The sequence below is a fragment of the Phyllobates terribilis genome, unplaced genomic scaffold (genome assembly GCF_046119375.1).
Source record: "Phyllobates terribilis strain yellow unplaced genomic scaffold, ASM4611937v1 Scaffold_2__4_contigs__length_985480577, whole genome shotgun sequence".
NCBI classification, from domain to species: domain Eukaryota; kingdom Metazoa; phylum Chordata; class Amphibia; order Anura; family Dendrobatidae; genus Phyllobates; species Phyllobates terribilis.
The window spans coordinates 134,180,136-134,199,850 of NW_027362762.1; the positions used below are offsets into that span (position 1 = coordinate 134,180,136).

The following is a 19,715-nucleotide window of genomic DNA, read 5'->3' on the forward strand; positions in this document are numbered from 1 at the left end:
CCTCCCTTCACTAGCCAGGGCCCAACGCCAGGGAAAGACAGGGCGAGGATCGCGTGCGGCGATTGGTGATGAGCCAATACAGGGATATTAGATCAGCCTAGGAGGTCTCCACTTCCCCCTTTCCCTAGAGTCTGGGCTCCCTTTCACTCTTCCCTTTGTGTTGCACTAAGTCTTTCTCACACCTTGCGTGACATTCTGGCAGTCCAGAGAAAATATTGAGAATTGGGGTGCCAGAATCACTTTTGAAAAAGGCATTGATATGTGAAATTTCCGCTTTGGGTTTCCATCTTACGTAAAGCATCCGTCAAAGAAAGTATATGGAATAGTGAGTACATTGATTTATTCTCCTTGCAACCAAGTTCAAGAGAGCAGCTGAATAAATTTGACAAAAAAGATGATAAGACTGATGGTGGTGATAGAAAATGTGGCTCCCCTAGATCCTTCAATAACTGGCTTCAAGCCTTTTCAATTTCTTCAGCTGATCTAGGGGAAAAATTTCCTAATTTATGCAGCGGCCTTTTTCATCACGTAGATATAATCCTAGAGGCTTATCGTAATCTTGGGGGTATGGTATGGCTTAGTTATGACTAGTCCTTTAGACAAAAGATAGCAGTACATCCAAACATAAGGTGGGGACATAAGATGTAGGACTCTGCTTAAGTCTTATGCTCCCACAGAGGCACACACTTAATAAGCAAACATCAAGCAAAGCAAACAAAAGAGGCGTATGTTTTGCCTTCAACGAAACAACTTGTAAGAGGCTTAATAAAGGTAGATTTTCCCACGAATGCTCCTTTTGTGACGGCTCACATCCAATGTTTAAATGCTTTAAAAGAATGTCCCAATCAAATCAGCAAAATATTAACATTTTTCTGATTTGATTGGGACATTCTTTTAAAGCATTTAAAAGAATGTCGCCACTAAAATGCTGAAAAATGGACGTTTTTATTGCCAGGAGAGCAGATTTTGGCTGCAGGAAAAAAAAACTATGTGAACATAGCCTAAGCTTTGTTTTGGTACTGCATCTGTGTAGTAGGCTTGGTGCTCTTATTGCTTTTATGTAGTTAGGTTGGTTCTAGTACCATTCTGTGTAATGACCATCAGATCTTTGGTGAAGTTGTTTCTGTCTAGAGTCTTGATATATTGAGCCCGACTTAATGGTGAATTTCATATTGTAAACGCAATAAGGATGGGCTGCTGCTGTCTGCTTGCCCCCCAGCCCTTGATGCAAACACACTTTGAAACCCACTCTAATTTTACACTTGCGCCCTAAGGTTATTTTTTCTCTTTCAAGGGCTGAAAATTAAAGGGGTATTCTAGTTGTCAGAAGTCACCTATTCACATGGTAGGTGGTAACTTCTGTATCAGTGGGGTATCAGCCCTTGATGCAAACACACTTTGAAACCCACTCTAATTTTACACTTGCGCCCTAAGGTTATTTTTTCTCTTTCAAGGGCTGAAAATTAAAGGGGTATTCCAGTTGTCAGAAGTCACCTATTCACACGGTAGGTGGTAACTTCTGTATCAGTGGGGCACCTCTATAACCCCTACTAGTCACTAGTGCACATGCTGGACCACTCTCCATTCATTCTCTATGGGACTGCAGGAGAAGGCAGGGCACAGAGCTCAGCAGGTCTATGGGGAAGGAGCGCAGCAGCAACTGAGCACGTGCACTGCTCCTCCATTCTAAGGATACTTTCACATTGCATCTAGGGTCACATTCGCAGATTCCATTGGGGCATACGTCCGAACCCCCGCTTTGCGTATCTGCCAAGGGGGCCATAGACGGTAATGATGCAAATAGAGCGAACGTGCGCTCTGACGTGCACCATTTTCGGGAGAATACGCCTACAGGAGACGGACACCCAGACCTAGTAGACTGTGTCGTAGTGTCTGCCTCCAGTAAGCATATACTCCCAAAAATGGTGCACGTCAGAGCGCACGTTCACTGTTTGCATCAATACAGTTTATGGCCCCGTCGGCGCATACGTCCAGGTCCCATTTTGCGGGGGATTCGTACGTAAGCAATGTGAAAGCACCCTAATGGGGACAGAAGAGCCCCCACTGATACAGGGGCGGACACACAACTGTGCAGCTGCACAGGGGCTCCAGAAGTGAGGGGGCCACTTCCACTTCCATAACATGTATACTTGAATCTTGTGATGAGCTATTGGACGGCAAAGAGCCCATATATTGTTCTTAAACATGGGCCCAGTTCTGGCTCGTTCCGCCCCTGCTACTGATACATGTTATCCCTCACCCTATGGAGAGGTAACAACTTCATCCAACCAAAACATCCCTGTAAGTGGTGTACAAATATCCCAGGTTTCACATACACCGTTTCCCACCCTAAACTACAGTATTCCTTCTCATCCACCAGCGGCGACTACATGAACTTATATAGCAGGGGGCGGGAATAGACCGACCAATCAACGCCTGCCAGGAAGTCAAGAACCAATCAGCTGACGTTATTTAACCTGGTGTGTCGCTGCCTCCTTTTTTTTTTTTTTCTGTGGTAAAGTCCTGGAGCCACGTGACATGGCATTTGCCCCGCCCCGGCCGGTGTTCGTATACAGACGTAGGCTGCACCACCGAGCTCCGCGCTCCCAGCCCCCGGTGTGTATAGACTGGCGGCCGGCGAGATATGTGCTCTATTCTGAGGAGAAAACCGCACCAGAGCCGGTCTCCGCGGTGAACAAGGTAAGAGCACGTCTCTATGTGGAGTGTCAGATGGCAAAGCGCTGGCAGGAAATGCTGAGACTTGTAGTGCTGCAGGTGCTGTGAGGACGGGTATTGGGTCGGTTCTGCTCTTATACCGATTCTCAGTGCAGCAGTTCTGTCCTGTGCACATTGCTGTGTGTTGCTGGGATCCTGCAGCATTTACCTTCTGCTTCATCTGCTGCAGAGTGCAGCGCATTGCTGGGGGGTTGGGGGCTTGCATTGCCCGGAGGTCGGGGGGCTTGCACCCCCCCATTGTTGGAGGTTTCACTTTCCCATTGTGGCTGTTGCATTTTCTCATCATGGGTCACATACAGCACAGTCTAAATGCACAAAAAAGAAATGAAACTTCTTTCTACACTGGGACTGCTTACATGGGACTGCACACTACAGCCGAGCATGCCCACCCCCACTGATCAAACTTCTTGCTCCTTACTGGGAGAAGTAAAATGCTTTCATTCTGAACTTCCCCTTAAAGGGCACCTGTGACCTGAAAAAAAAGCTATTAACCTGCAGATATGGGGTTAATAACGTTGTGAACTTGCCCGGTGCCGCCATTTATAGCCCTGCAGCTGTGCGGAAATTAACTTCATTACCCTGGCAGCGTAGTAGACTTTGTCTGCTTCCAGTAGGCGTACACTCCTGAAAATGATGCCCGTCAGAGCTTGTCCGCCATGCTGTCACCATTAGTCTGACCCCATTGTCGCATCTGTCTGAACCCCGCTCTGCTCTCCGATGGGGCCACTAGACGCCATTTAAAAGCACCCTAAGGGTATGTGCACGTGTTGAGTAAATAGCGGAAATTTCTGCAATGTTTGTCTCTTGGCTGGAAAACGCAGGCAAAAAAGCCCAGTTGACATGCTGCAGATTATTTTCTGCACTAAGGCTAAGTGCCCACGAAGCAGAATTGCTCTGGATTTTTTCTGCTTCTCCCTGGCAGACAAAACGCATGCAGATTTTACATGTGTTTTTTCTGCCAGGTAGAAGCGTTTGTAGTGTTTTTGCATGCATTTTCGCTTGCGGGTTATCAAGAATCTTATTTTTTTTCATATTTATTTCTATATTGTATTTTATATTCTCATCACTTGGAAAGTGCTTGACAACTTGGTCACACTATATAAATCCATGCAACCTGCATGGATTTATAAAGTGTGACCAAGTTAATACTTAAAAAAAAAAAAAGAATAAAAATGGTAAAAAAAAAACATTAGGCTATGTGCCCACGATGCAGAAATGCTGCAGAATTTTTCCTGAGTGTTTCTGCATCTCCCTGGCAGAAAAAAACACATGTGGATTGTACATGCATTTTTCCTGCCAGGGACATGCGGATGTGAAGCGTTCTTCACATGCATTTCCGCATGCGGGTTGTCAAGCTCTTTCCAAGTGATTTTAGCATCATTTGGAAAGTGCTTGACAACTTGGTGGCACTATATAAATCCATGCAACCGGCATGGATTTATATACTGTGACCGAAAGAATGTTAAAAAAAATAAATCTATACTTGCCTTCCGATGGCCCCCGGAGTCTTGTTTCCCTCCGTCCAGGCTGCCGGCAGCGGTACACTGAAGGACTTGTCGGCGTGGCGTGATCCGTCACATGACTATGACGTCAGCGCAGGTCCTTCAGTCCATCGCTAGCTGCCAGCAAGTGAAGACAAGGAGAGCGGGGGCTTCCAGAAGGTAAATGTAATCTTTATTTTTTATTTTATTCTTTTTTTTACAGTTTTCCATGGTACCCAGGTCTGGAGGAGAGTCTCCTCTTCTCTAGACCTGGGTACCATCCACACATTAGAACGCATGGAATGAATGCGCATCTACATATACGGTGATGCGTAAACCATGCGATCTAATGCAAGTCAATGGCGGCGAAAACACCGCACTTTCGGAAAATAATTGGTAGTGCTGCGTTTTTTTCCGCAATGATAATCCGCAGTGGAAGTTTCCGCAGCAGGTGCACAGCACGGATTATCATTGGGGAACATGGCAGACCTTCTACAATGCATTTTTTAAGCATTTCTGCAGCGTTTTTGCCGCTGCGGAAACGCTTAAAAAAACACATCGTGGGTACACGGCTTTATACTTACCTTCCGATGGCCCCCGGTCTCCTTAGCGATGCGTCCTGGCTTCCGGTGGTGTAAAAAGACCTTCCATGACGTCATTTAGTCATGTGAATGCTGGCTTCGGCGGTTGCGTGACCTGTCACATGACTGAATCATGTCATGGAAGGTCCTTTTACACCATTGCGAGCCGCTGGGGAGCCAGGACGCATCGCTGAGGAGACCGAGGGCCATCAGAAGGTGAGTATAATTTTTTTTTTTAAATTCTTTAACTACAGGTACTATGGTACCTGGGTCTGGAGGAGCATCTCCTCTTCTCCAGACCCGGGTACCATCCACGCATTGAACTTTTTAATATCTGCGTGTGTACATGTAGTCATGTGGATATTAACCGATTCAATGCAAGTCAATGGCGGCGATTACACAGCGTATCTGCAAAACTAATGGACATGCTGCATATTTTTCCGCAATGATAATCTGCAGCGGAAATTTCCGCAGCATGTGCAAAGCACATGCGGATTATCATTGGGGACCATGGGGCACGTGTTACCAAGCGTTTTTTTAAGCGTTTTCGCTGTGGAAATTCCGTGGCAAAAAAGGCTTGAAAAACGCATAGTGGGCACACAGCCTAAATCGGCTAGTCAAAAATACTCAATGTGTGCATCATCCTTCAGGTTTCTCATTTCCTTTGCTGGCATCAGGTTTTGTCACAAATCTGCGCAGAAAAAAACACAACAAACTCCCCAAATCTGCAACGTGTGCGCACAGCCTAAGACATTACTTGTTTACACCAGGTTTGACTGATATGAGATACAGCCAGCACTGTTTCTTGCTGTATTTTTTGTGTTTAACTACTTTCCACCTCTTTATTAGTCTATGGAGTGGATGTGATGAGATCACAGGAAGAGGGAGCACTGTCAGAGGCTTAACCCTTATTTCCCTGACACAGGATATACAACACGGCAGAATCCATGTAAATACTCATATGCACAAAAGTATTCTCAGAGTGATTCCTTTATTGGCTAACCAAAACAAAATATATATTTGCAAGCTTTCAGAGCACAATGGCTTTCAGGCAGGTTAAAAAAAACCTGAATACTTCTGTCATCTTTGGTCATGAGTATTTTTCATCGATTTTTCTGGTTAACAAGGCTCCACAATACAATTTTTTTATTGTACCTAACAGGGCAGAATAAAACACAAGCTTGGTGCAAAGGGACAGGTAAGGGTTAACCCTCACACATGGTGAGGCATAGAAGAGCACTTTGGGTCGCACAGATCACCCCTGAAGATCAAACAGAAGGAGCACATGAAATCACATGTAGTGGAGGTGCTCTATACTTTTGGGCTAAGTATTCTTAATGAATACTGGGTGTAAGTGTTATCTCCCATCAGCCTGAGCTGACAGGGGAAGATCTAGCTGCTCTCCCTGAATGGAAACTGCAGTCAGAGCTTTTATCTGACAGGGGGTTAAGTGTGGAAGGAGGCAGCGCAGCACAGCCGCACACTGCTGCCTCCTAGGTGTTACTTGGAATACTATCCTGGCTCCACTTAGTATCTGCAGCATGTAAGGCAAGTAGTCAGCTGGGTATGGCAGTCCCTGCTTCCCTCATCCTGAAGTTTGAGCTGCCCTGCTTCCTGCATGAGGTGGCACCCATGGGGGTCGGAGTAATCGTAATGACTATTCTGGGAAAAATCAGAATCGTAGATCAGTCCCTTTCCAGCCCTCTGGCTGTGAGTGTCAGAGGGCCAGACAGGAACAGCCAGAGGGCCCGATGTGGCCCATGGGCTGCGGTTTGCCTGGGCTTGCTATGTAGTGATCAGAGAATTCCAGCCGCCGCAGCCCCACAGCTTGGAAGGTCCAACGACTTCTAGGTGTTTTGGAATTGCAGGTAACCTACGCTCCTGGTAGTGTATCCAATAAAAGTCCGATAGGGAGGGAAACTGCGGTTTATTCTCGACATGTTTTGAAGTGCTCACAGCCCCATCAGGAGAACTACAAAGATGTGGTTCTCATGATTAAGTGAGAGCACTTTGAAATGTCAGAAGGTTTGACAGATTTACACCAAATGCTGACCTCTGGTTTCCAGTTGGAAATCTGATAAAATGTCAATTATGCTTTCTACAAGCAGCAATGTAAACAGGGCCTTAAAGGGGTAGTCCTGGCATGTTATAAAATGAGATATGGCGTAACTGTCTATTGGCTATGGATCCCGGTGTGCTCCGCAGTCGGTGGAGAGGTGAGAGCTCAGACACAGCTTTACAGTCACTTGTATGGAAGTACTGAATTACTGCGCATGTGTGTAATCCTCTAGCGCAATACTTGGCTTTAGTTTGTTTTCTTTGCTTTGTAGCTGTACAGATTACCTACGGCTGAGGTAAAACACTCTCCGAACATGGTGGATTTTGGGAAGTGGCCGTTATTCACTTTATTATCACCACAGGAGGTGGCTTCCATCCGACAAGCCTGTGTGTTTGGTACATGTGCAAATGAAGTCATCTACACTAATGACAATGATGAGGTAAGTGAGGTTTCTTTGGCTTTTACATATTATAGCTGCTCTGTCTTGTTCTCCTTAAAGGGATTGTTCAGGATTACATTCCTATTGGGTGTGAAGAGATGCAACTACAGGCCGGGTGCTGGACGGTGGCTCCGCATGCAGTTGCATTTCTCAATGCTTACTATAATGGACCCAGCGCGTTATACCCACTGTCTGGTACTGATCTCTACTAATAAACCACACATCTGGCTGTTCTGTCTGAGTCTGACAGATTTGTGTGGGGTCATGCCTTGACAATTCCTTTAAAGGGAATCTGTCACCCCCTTAGACCTATCTGACCTCTAATATGGGCATACAGGCGATACAAATGTAAATCTATACCTACCTGTATGCCTCATATTAGAGGTCTGGTTGCTGTGAAGTGTCTTTTTATTCATACAAGTTTCTGATGTCTTTCAGTACTGGGGTCCTTAAGAAATCTTCGTCTACTGTGGTAATTATAATGTTTCCCCCCTCCCCTGCACATCACCATGCCCTGTGACGTGCAGCTGCCAAATCCAGGCACTGTGACGTGCAGGGGAGAAGGGAAACATTATAATTACCACACTAGGCAAGGATTTCTTCCTGGCCCTGGGCCTGCAAGCATTAGAAACTTGATTGAAAGAAAAGACATTTCACAGCAACAAGACCTGTAATACGAGGCATACACGTAGGTATAGATTTACATTTCTATCACCTGTATACCTAATATTAGAGGTCAGATAAGTGCCAGGGGGTGGCAGATTCCCTTTAAGAGTTCAGATGTGTTGCACTTGTATCTTCTATAACCTGTAACTTGTATGCTCCTGTACAAGGGCATCTGTTGTATTGTATTGGCCATTATTGCACCTCTGTGTATGCCATTGTATTCTCTGCATGGAGATGACCAATTGGTCTAATTTGAGATCTAGTAGCTAGGACCATAGTGGTCCTGAAGACTGGTGCCAGCAAATATACTAGTGACTGTGGAAGCTCAGTCAATCCATGCAAGACTAAAGGGATAGTTCACTACCCTGACAACCCTTCTCAATCCATATGTTTGCTCCCAGGAAAATAACATGTGTACTCTCCTCTGGTTCTAGCGCTGTTCCAGCGGTGTCTGTGTTGGCACTCTGGGCTCGCATGGTTACATCATGTGATCCCTGTAGCCAATCAGTGGATACTTAACTCTTCCCATTTTCGGACACATCTCATACATCTGGAGGAAGTGATGTAACAATGTCACGTGACCGCTCCACCGGAACAGCGCCAGAGGGGATTATAGGTGTTGTTTTATTGAGGGCAAACATGTGGATTGAGATGGTTGTCGGAGTAGTGGACAGCCCCTTAGTAGGGTTTAAAGAGGTTTTCTACTACTTTTTCATTGACCTATCCTTCATTGATGACCTTGTGTTACCTTCAGTGAGCTTGTTCTGTTAACAAGGTCTGTAACATAATTTCTCTTCTGAACTTCTAACCTGACATATTTTCATATCCATTTTTAACTTATTTGGGCGTAAGTCTTAAGAAGGCTTACCTTTAAGTTAGTTAAAATTTTAGTGTAGTCCTGAATGTTTGTTTTTGAAGACCTTTCCCATTTAGACTGCCTTCAATGAAGAATTCAATCAAAGCTACAGTAGATGAAAGACTGGTTTTATCAATACTACAGCAAGTGACCAGTGCTATCCTGGTCTGTCCCCATTTTGTATTGCCCTTAGTTTGGAAGTCTAAACCTGGTGATTCCCTTTAACTGACTTATCAAAGAAGCACTACTCCCATCAAAGTTTTATACTCTATATAATCTATTGCAATCCTCATATTATATAGCACTGTGCACTTACAATTGCTCATTTTACCTTTCTGCCCAGTTAATGCTTCTCTTTTCAATTTGGTCTGACATCATGTGATTAAAAACTGACCAGCTGAATCCTCCTAAGTTCTATGTAGAAACAGGAGGTCCAATTTCCCTGTGAGTCATAAGTCACTGGAAAAGTCCCTGGCAGAGGGAGGAGCTGGGTCAGGAGGTGAGGAGGAATGATTTCTGTAGGGACAAGAGACTTCCTATTTCTGCATACAGCAGAGGAAAGAGAATAATTATCTGGATGGGAAGGCAGAATCAGCAATTATAAGTACAGTGCTGTATAATATGATTGCAATATATTAAAAGGATAAAATCTTTGATGGAGTGCTTCTTTTAAGTGCGATACGTCTTAAGGTATTAACCAACAACTTATTTCTGCCGCCACAACTTTTTATTGACAGCAATGTCTTGTAGACCGGGTTTATGGTCTTAACCATGTTCTATAAAACTGCTGTACTTACACATGAAATGTAGACAATACTGTCAATTGTAAGGATTATATAACCTTAATACAGTCTTGTACTTACAATCTATAAAATATTCTACAATAGTGGATTTTCTCGCCTCCCTTCCTGCAGTAAGTGATTATTCAGTGAGTTTGTGTAGTGATCAGGCCTTGGTAGGTTGCAGTGTTTTCTACAGGATCTCATGCATTGCCATCTGTGCTTCTCGGTGCAGTAGGAATACACCTGCTGTCCCATACCGCCCATGTACGTAATGATACTCTTGCCCATTTTAGTCTATGGGTGCACAGTAATGTAACTGTCTAATCTTGTTTCCAGATATTTGCATTTGGGCAGAATTGCAGTAACTGTCTGGGAACTGGTGATAATCAAAGCACGATGACGCCAAGAAGACTTGATGTCCTTTGTGGCAAGAAAATAACTGGCATTTGTTATGGCAGTGGCCCCCATGTACTGGTCTGTACTGAAGGTATGCAGTAGTCATTTATTACCTCTCCTGCCTTCCCCCTCCTACACCATTAGTTTTCCAGCTAGATATATGCCCACCTTGACTAGAGTCTTAGATGCTGTTGTGTGTGGATGCTTTTCCTGCAGACTTTAACCTTATAATTGCTTAGTTGGAGTTCTGATTGTATGCTGCTGTTCACTGCAGCTGCACTGAAGATCCTTTGCTGCCCATGGGGTACCATGTACACTTCCCCTGCCAAGCCCTCTTCTGAATAAGATCATGGGAGGTATCTCCCCCTGCTGGCATCTGTGCAAGTATGGGGGGCATCATCAACTATACAAGTTGTGGCCACCTCGTCCAGTGTTCACCTATGGTCACCAGCAGAGGTGGGAAGGTAAATGTGGCTGCTGCAGTATGGAGTGAGTCTTTTTTTTTTTGCCAGTACACATTTTGGAATTTGATAGTCATCCACTTTATCAGATTTCTTTACCATAATAACGAGTCCTATTGATATGAATCTCTTGATGCTACAAATTCTTTGTGCAACACAGTATGCAGTCAACACAATGTGTTATGGTAGCTGCAGTGCGATTCATGAAATGAAAGGGTTAATAAACTTTTAGGATGAGATGGAGCCAAGCGACCAGGAGGTGGCGGAGGAAATGCTGGGAGCCTTCTGGTTGTATTTCGCTATCCTATTTCCAGGCCCCTGGCAGTGTATGAGGCTCTCAAGCCCACGGCCTGCACTTCAAACTAGATGGCTGACTCTGTCCCAGTCTACACAGCTAAGGAAGCTGCATACATTGAACATCTGCTTGTTTTGTGTTTGTGCTTTTGTAACATTTAATGTGGATATACAAAAAAGTGCAACACCAAGAATATGTAATCATCTTAATAGACCTGATTCTAGAAATTACACTTGGATTACTGCAATATCCACCCTCCCCAAAATAATTACAGCAGTACCACCTTCTTTCAGTTTTCACAACAAGCGATCCCCCAAGTGGTTACAGCACTTGCCTCCCTCCATTGTTCCAGGACAAACCAGTGTCTTGATTTATGTAACTTCATCTTGTTCTGGTCTGAGCAGCTGTTGGTAACCATTTTTATTTTGTTTTTTTCTAGATGGGGAGCTTTATGCTTGGGGACACAATGGGTACAACCAGCTCGGGAATGGTAACACTGTCCAAGGTACCGTCCCTGTTCAGATCTGCGTTGAAGTGCTGACAAAAAAAGTGATGCAAGTGGCTTGTGGCTCCCATCACTCGATGGTTTTATCATCTGATGGAGAGGTAATGTTTCATGGAGAAACCCAGACTCCATAGATTTCTAAACTTGCTGAGCAGAATTCACACAACTTCAGTTCAGTGTCTTATTGATTTAGTGATCTGATGACTTGTTCATTTCTTTGTGGTAGTTGGAACATTTTTGGGTCCCTATTCCCCCCCCCCCCCACCCATCACTTTCCACCTACCACAGTTCTTTTATTTTAATTTTCTATGTAATTCCCAGTGATACTGGCTCCTCTAGAGTGAAGGCTCTCATAAATATAAGATGAGTTGTCGGAACCATATTTTGGTGGGATTGCCAACCATCTGGTCTGTATAAGGGTATGTGCACACGATCCGGACACAAACCCGCAGCGGCCAGATGTTGTTCATAGTGGATGGGATTTCTAGAAATCGCATATCCTGTATGTGTCTCTATGCACCTGTGGAAACAGACATGTGGCGCGTCTTTCCAGACTGCAGCATGTCCATTTCTTTTGCTGGTCTGCATGCGGGTTTTCCCCATAGACCTAATCTTTATGGGTATGTGCTCACTGTCCGGAGCCAGCTGCGGCCCCGACCTTGCTGCATAGCCGCCGCCGGCTTTCGCTCATTATGGAAATGAGCAGCGCCATTTTTTATTTCACATGCGGAGTTTCCCCATAGAGGTTAGGTCTATGGGGAAACCCGCATGCGGACCTGTAAGAGAAATTTAATTTACTGGTGATTGCACAAGAAGCTGCAGCAAATTATATGGCTAATGTGAACTTTACATTTAATTGCCAAATGTCTTTAAGGTCAATGCCTGCAACTTGACATCTTTTTTGCTGCTACGTGCAGATTCCTATATTTGTGCAGCCACGCAGCCTTATTTTGCTCCTGCCTTGTCAATCAATAAGATTGCGGCCTACTTCATTTACGCTGTTTGCAATCAGGTGTATTTCGCTGGTGCAGGTTGGATGACTGGTCTAGTACCATCCCCTTCATCTGCAGATATCTTATTGACAGAATGGACATATGGCAGCGTAGGTTCACAAATATAGAAGGCGGCAGAGTTGTGTATTTTCATCTTCTTAAACCTTCAATTGATACGGAGCATATGTTGGTATAAGTGCAATGCATAGGTGTGCATTCACACTGTGGTCATTTAACAAGCAGAACCGAAGATGAAGGCAAAATTAGCAGATACCCTGTAGTAATATTAAACAGTACATGTAAATAACATGGGGTACTTGGCAATTGTTTTGATAAAAAAAAACCTTAAAAGCCATACCCCAATCGGGACGGTCCTTAACTCTTGTAGTTCTCCTCACGATTTGTCAGCAGACATAAAAATAGATGAGGGCAGAGCAGGATCCCGACTGTTCAGACACCTCCTGTAAACACTACGGCAGGGGGGCTGTCCCTTTAACAAGGTTTTCTTGCTTCCTCTGGCTGCTGCTGTTGCTGCAATTTTGCTAACAGAAGATTTACTAAAGTTGTCTAACTTTTAGACAGTGCCAGCTTACACTAGACAGCCTTAACCCCTTTCCAACCCTTGCCGTATTAGTACGCACATTTGCTTACCCCCGGTTCAGTGAGGGCTGCTGCTCTGAGCCCTCACTGAACGGAGCACATGTCAGCTGATTCTTACAGCTGACATGTGCCTGCAGCAGCCGCGGGTGGAATCGCGATCCACCCGCGGCTGTTAACATGTTAAATGGCGCTGTCAATCTGACAGCGGCATTTAATTCGCGCTTCCGGGTTTCGTGTCATAAGCCCCGCCCACCGGCGACCCCGTCACGTGATCGCGGGTCACCGATGGGCGTGCATGACAACCCGGGGTCTGCAGCAGACGCCTCTGGTTGTCATGATCTCGTCGCTATGAGTGCCACCTAGTGGTCGGCGCTCATAGCACAGGACCATTTCTGCTATATGCTGGGGATCTGCTGATCCCCTATATGTAGCAGAGACTATCAGACAACTGCTGCTTCTAGTCTCCTATGGAGACTATAGAAGCATGCAGTAAGTGAAAAAAAAAAAAGTTCTTTAAAAATATAAAAAAATAAAAAAAAATAAAGTTTAAATCGCCGCCCTTTCGCCCCATTCAAAATAAAATATAAAACCCCCCCCCCCACATACACATTTGGTATCGCCGCGTTCAGAATCGCCCCATCTATCAATATAAAAAAAAGAATTAATCCGATCGGTATACGGCGTAACGATAAAAGAATTCTAAATGCCAGAATTACGTTTTTTGGATAGCCGCAAAATTGCAATAAAATGCAATAACGGGCGATCAAAACATTGGATCTACCCCAAAATGTTATCAATAAAAACGTCAGCCCGGCGCGCAAAAAATAAGCCATCACCCAGCCCCAGATCACGAAAAATGGAGACGCTACAGGTCTCGGAAAATGCCGCTATTTTTTTTTTACCAAATTTTGGCATTTTTTTTCACCACTTAAATATAAAATAACCTATACATGTTTGGTGTCTATGAACTCGTAATGACCTGGAGAATAAGAATGGCAAGTCAGTTTTTTAGAATTCAGTGAACGTGGTAAAAAAAAAAATAATAATAAACTGTGGTATTGCACTCTTTTTGCAATTTTACCGCACTTGGAATTTTTTTTCCCGTACACGATATGGTAAAACTAGTAATGGCGTTGAAAAGTACAACTTGTCCTGCAAAAAATAAGCCCTCACACAGCCATATTGTCCAAAAAATAAAGACGTTATGGCTCTGGGAACAAGGGGAGCAAGAAACGAAAAAGCAAAAACGACAAAACCCAAGGTTGCGAAGGGGTTAACAAGGTTTTCTTCCTCTGGCTGCTGCTGTTACTGCAATTTTGCTAACAGAAGATTACTAAAGTTGTCTAACTTTTAGACAGTGCCAGCTTACACTAGACAGCCTTAAAATGCGCTAGCTCAAAGGCAGACTTCTGGCATAGCTTAGTACATCTGCCCCCCTATGCAGTCCATTGAGCATTATCTTTCTATTAAAGTGGTTTTTTTTTTTCTTCACCACTTAGGTGTTTGCCTGGGGATACAATAACTGTGGACAAATTGGTTCTGGCACCACAGCAAACCAGCCAACTCCTCGCAGAGTGTGTGCCCAGCTACAAAGCAAGGTAGTCGTTGCCATTGCAGCTGGACCAACGTGTTCTATGGCTATAACAGACAATGGACAGGTGAGGTCAAACATGGCGATACTTTGCTCTGACTATTTTCAATGTGGGAATGTGTACTAGTTAGTAACAAAAATATCTGGGAGTTTCAAGCCAGTGCTTCTCAAACTGAAAGAGGATCAGCCCAAAGACTTCACAATATAAACGGCAAACATTAGTAAATAAATCTTCGACCAAATGAGGCTGGTGTGTTTAAAAGTCCTTGTCAGAATGACTGACTGTTTCTGAAATTTGCATTTTAGGTGTAAGAGGTCCCGAGTCTAAGTGTATTAGTGTCCCCAGCCTGACACCTGCAGCTTGTACTGAGCAGGGAGGAGGGACACTGAGGAGGGCGGAGATTGAGTTTAATGGAATTTTACCTCCATTATGAAGGTAAATTCACCAGCCTCATTAGATCTAAAGTCTAATAACGTATGCAGTTTGTATTGTGAAATCCGGTGTCAGATCAACTTGCAGTTATATGCAGCATGGACCCTTCAATGATTGTATTTGTCCTCAGTTTATCAACATAAATGACTTTTTGTGCCAATTTTATTTACGCAGTTTAAATGATTAAGGTTATTTTTATTTTTTTAAATTGTGTAATGGAGCATCAGCAATGGTAAGACCCAGCCATCACCATATTCTAGCTGGGGAGGCACAATGGAAATATTGAGAAGCTGTGTCTGAACGAAGACAAGATGTACAAGGCTTCAGCCCTGGAGAGGTTTAGTTGAAGAGCTTTGGTTATAAAGATGAATCCCTTATTTAAGATTGCCTAATAAAAGTAATGTTCTCTTACGTGCAGGTGACCCCCACACTGTTATCTGGTTATAGGGATCACAGCCAGTGTCAGGGACTTCAGTCTTGTACAGTTGAAAAGCCGGTTACATCACCTCTTGACCAAAATCACAGCAATAAGTGAAATATAGCCCACACTTTAGTTCCCCAGCCTGGCTAGTTAAAAACTGGAAGAATAGGTTTAGTTTATATTGTCCTTTTAATTTGAAGCAGATCATTGGGGCCTGTTCCTTAGACTGGCCCCCAGAAGCGCACTGCTCAGGGCTCAGGAGCCCACAGCTCCTGTTAGAGAGCTCGCACAGATTCAGTAGGAAGCTTAGGTGGTCTACTGCAGGGTTCCCCAACTCCAGTCCTCAAGGCCCACCAACAGGTCATGTTTTCAGGATTTCCTTAGTATTGCACAGGTGATAATTCCATCATCAGCACAGGCAATAGTTACATCACCTGTGCAATACTAAGGAAATCCTGAAAACATGACCTGTTGGTGGGCCTTGAGGACTGGAGTTGGGGAACCCTGGTCTACTGTATGCATGATCCACATTGTGTGCGCTCCTGTCTTGAGCAGCGCCCTTCTTGTGCTTGGTGTCAGGAACTGGCCCCTTACTGATCTGCTTCCAAATAAAGGGAATCTCAGCAAGCTTTTGTTCTGTAATCTGAAGACCACATGAGAAAAGGGCTGAAACAGATTTCAGGGATATCGCTTATTAGTCTGTGCTAATTTACTTGAAATGAAGATTTTATCACCAGGAGATTATCACTACCCAGACTACATGGCACACACCTGTTCCACTGACCATGTCCCCTCTGATCAGCAGCTCACTGTCAATAGACTATGTACATAGAAAACTGGTGTGGGCAGGGTTGGCTTGTTGAGCTCTGCTACATCTAAAACTGTCAACTGCTGCACCCAATAAACTAAATAATAAAACGTTGGAATCAGTCTTTTTATTTTTCTTCCTACTTTATGCTGCTCTCAGATAAGGTAGCAAAAACCTGTTGACTGATTCCCTGTAAAAAAACAAAACAAAAAAAAAAACAGCAAAATATAAAAATATCAAAAGGTTAACTAAAATTTTTCTATCTTCCTACGTTTGTGACAGCAGGAATCTGGATCTTTAGATTTTCTCCTTCCAAAAAGTTGCCATGGCTGAAGTTGTTCAGACATTAGTTGCACTTTAACCAAATCATCTAAGTTCTATAGTTTACCACACTTGGTTCTAGGTTTTAGCATCGTTTCATTGTAAATTTGCAGAGCAGTATCAACAGGCATAGGTTCTGACACCGGCTATCGTACAGCAAGGGACCCTGGGGAGAAGACGGAAGCATTTTATTATCGCTTCTGTCTTCACTTTTCCTGGCTACATAGCGCTCAGTAAATGCTGTGCAGCCAACAGAAGCATCAGCACTGTCAATATTATCTTTTTATTTGTATAGGGCCAACATATTCCGCAGCGCTTTACAATTCAGACAATTTTACAGACCTCATCATCACTGTCCCTATCAGGATGTCTTTGGAGTGTGGGGAGAACCCGGAGGAAACCCACGCAAACACGGGGAGAACATACAAACTCCTTGCAGATGTTGTCCTGATGGTACTGATCTATGATCTTGGCAATCACTGGGTCTCTGCTGGAATAGCAGAGCTGCTGGGTCCTGGCTGCTGACTCCATTTTTGCCAATGATTGGCTTAGCAAGGGACCATTTTACCGTGTAACTTGTAAAGAATAAAAATTTTCAAGTGTTTTTTTTTTTTTTTTTTTGTTAGGGGTCAAATTATGTAAAAAAAATAACCTGCAAAAGTAAGGCTGAGTTCACACGATGCGTTTTTCATGCGTTTCCGCGGCGTTTTTGCAGTTGCGGAAACGCATGAAAAACGCATGGTAGAAGGGCAGCAATGTTCCCCAATGGAAATCCGCATGTGCTGTGCCCATGATGCGGATTTTTCCGCAGCGTAAACGCTGCGGTCAAAAATCCGCAGCATGTCAATTAATTTTGCGGAAACGCTGCTCTTTTGCCGCCATTGACTTGCATTAGACCGCATGGAATCCGCATCACTGTATATGTTGATGCGCTTTTCATGCGGTCTAATGTGCGGATGGTACCCGGGTGTGGATGAGAGGACTCTCATCCAGACCCAGGTACCATTAAAAAAAAAAGAATAAAATAAAAAATATATATATTCTCACCTTCTGACGGCCCGCGCTGCGTCCTGCCGGCTTCCCGCGCACTTCGCGGTTGAATGAAGGACCTTCGCTGACGTCAGAGTCATGTGACGGGTCACGTGACGCTGACGTCGGAAGGTCCTACAGTCTTCACTGCCGGCAGCCGGGACCGATGAAGCAGGACACCGGGGGCCATCAGAGGGTAAAGTATAGATTTATTTTTTATTTTTTGACATCACACACTATATAAATCCATGCCGGTTGCATGGATTTATATAGTGTAAAGTTGACAAGCACTTTCCAAGTGATGCTAAAATCGCTTGGGAAGCGCTTGTCAACCCGCATGCAGAAATGAAAGTGAAGACCGCTTCATTTCTGCATGTCCCTGGCAGGAAACCGCATGTACAATCCGCATGCGTTTTTTCCTGCCAGAGAGATGCAGAAACGCTCAGGAAAAAATCCTGAGCATTTCTGCATCGTGTGCACATACCCTTAAAGTGATAAAACAGTCTCCTTTTTTTTTTACTACATAAACTTTTAACTACACTCTCAAGAACAGCCCCCTCTCTAATCATGGGACTCTAATGTGACTGTAAAGGGGACTCCGTTTCTCACTCATCAACTCTCTGATCACAATAGGATGACCGTGAGCTTGGCACACAACCAGTTCTCACATCCACACTGCCTGCCGCCACCACCTGCTGTTTTATAAGGCCAGTGGGACACCTGCATGTGAGGTCCTTGATGTGGATTGGGACCTTCTGGTGCTGATTCAACAAAGATTTGTGCAAAAAAAAACTATAGGGAAAACTATAGTCACAATTTTGTGACTTTTGGAGTTTTTACACCAGTTTGACTCGACCCCTGCCACAATGAAGAGATCTGGGGGGTAGGTGGTGTTGTGGCAACTTCCACAAGTCACAAGCATCAAAGTGACAGCGTTTTGTAAATCAGAAATTTTCCCCTTCTCCCATGACAGCACCACCTGAGAGAGGGTATCCGCCCACCAAGGACAGGAACCTACTGAATAAAAAGGCGGTACCTCTCCTCCGCATCAGTTTTTTGGTTCCTGTCCCTGATGGGAGCCTCACCAGGTGGTACCTCACGTACCTGGATTATGGACGGTGCGGCCTGGAGGCCGTGGAAGCAGCAGATGGTCCCTGTTCCCAGCCCGTCTGGCTGCTGCCCGGGTCTGCGTGTGGGGAGGAGGTGCTGTTTTTTTTTTTGGATTCCTCCCCGCGTGCGCCGGGGCCTGCGCCTCGCAAAGATGAACTGAGCGCGCCGGCCGGCAGGTCTTCCGGGCTGCGCACGTGGGGGTCGCGTCGCACCCTGTGACGGAGCGCGCCGGAAGTCCGGGCTGCGCACGCGCGGGGTGCTGACGCGCCCTATCACGGAGTGTGCCGGAAGCCGGGTCTGCGCATGCGCGGGTGGAAAGCTGTCATCCCGCTGCAAGCGCGCCGGGTGCCGCTGGGCTGCGCACGCGCCGAGGCAAGTGGATCTGCGGGTAGCGCGCCAGCTGGCTAAAATTTAAAAAAAAAAAAAAAAAGAGATTTGAGATGAGCACGCTGCCGGAAGGAGAGGAGCCTAAAGGAGGTGGAGCCCTACTGCTTTTAAGGATGGGGAGCAATCAGAATGGCGGTGTCTGCATCCCCGCCATGATGGATGAGGAACCGCAGTCACCTGGGCAGCAGCTGTCACCGCCACAGGAAGTACAGCAGCAGCCACAGCCATCAAAGCAGCGCAAGCAGCTCAAACAAATGGAACGGGAATCTTCCCATCGACAAAGTCACAGCAGTGAGGGGTGTACGAGTTCCGGCAAGACTGGTCAGAAAAGACTTTGTCAGTCCACCTCCGCCAGATGGGAGCCCTCATGTGAACGGCAACCACCGCTTCCGGTACCCTAGTCTGAACGGCAGTGTGGTGAGTGATCTTCGTGAAAGTCTCACCTTGAATAATGTGCTCTTCTCTCTCTTTTCCTCCTTCTCCTTTTATTTCTTGGGGCAGGAGGCGAAGAAGTGTAGTGCTAAAAGTAAAAACAGGGAGTGTGCTTTATGCAAAATCGGTCTTCCCACCTCCTATGCCAAAAACCTATGCTCGGACTGTATTCAGAAAACCATTGCAGAGGAGTCCCCCAGGTTTTCTTTAGAATTAAAGGATCTAATCCAGACAGAGGTCAGAGAGTCTTTAAGAGGCTTAACCTCACTCAAAAAGAAGCGAAAACTAGTTTCTTCAGAATCAGAGGAATCAGTGGAGTCCCGTTTTACGAGAG

At 45.0% G+C, this 19,715-nt stretch overlaps 1 protein-coding gene across 1 annotated transcript in view; it reads left to right on the forward strand.

The window, feature by feature from the left end:
- Positions 1 to 2,518: 2,518 nt before the first annotated feature.
- RCBTB1 (RCC1 and BTB domain containing protein 1) overlaps positions 2,519 to 19,715 on the forward strand; it is a 36,051-nt gene continuing 18,854 nt past the window's right edge. Inside the window, exons 1-5 of the mRNA XM_073662692.1 lie at positions 2,519 to 2,700; positions 7,129 to 7,296; positions 9,937 to 10,087; positions 11,192 to 11,358; positions 14,349 to 14,507. Coding sequence (XP_073518793.1) covers positions 2,539 to 2,700; positions 7,129 to 7,296; positions 9,937 to 10,087; positions 11,192 to 11,358; positions 14,349 to 14,507 — 807 coding nt within the window. The 5' untranslated portion in view covers positions 2,519 to 2,538. The remainder of the gene's footprint in view (positions 2,701 to 7,128; positions 7,297 to 9,936; positions 10,088 to 11,191; positions 11,359 to 14,348; positions 14,508 to 19,715) is intronic.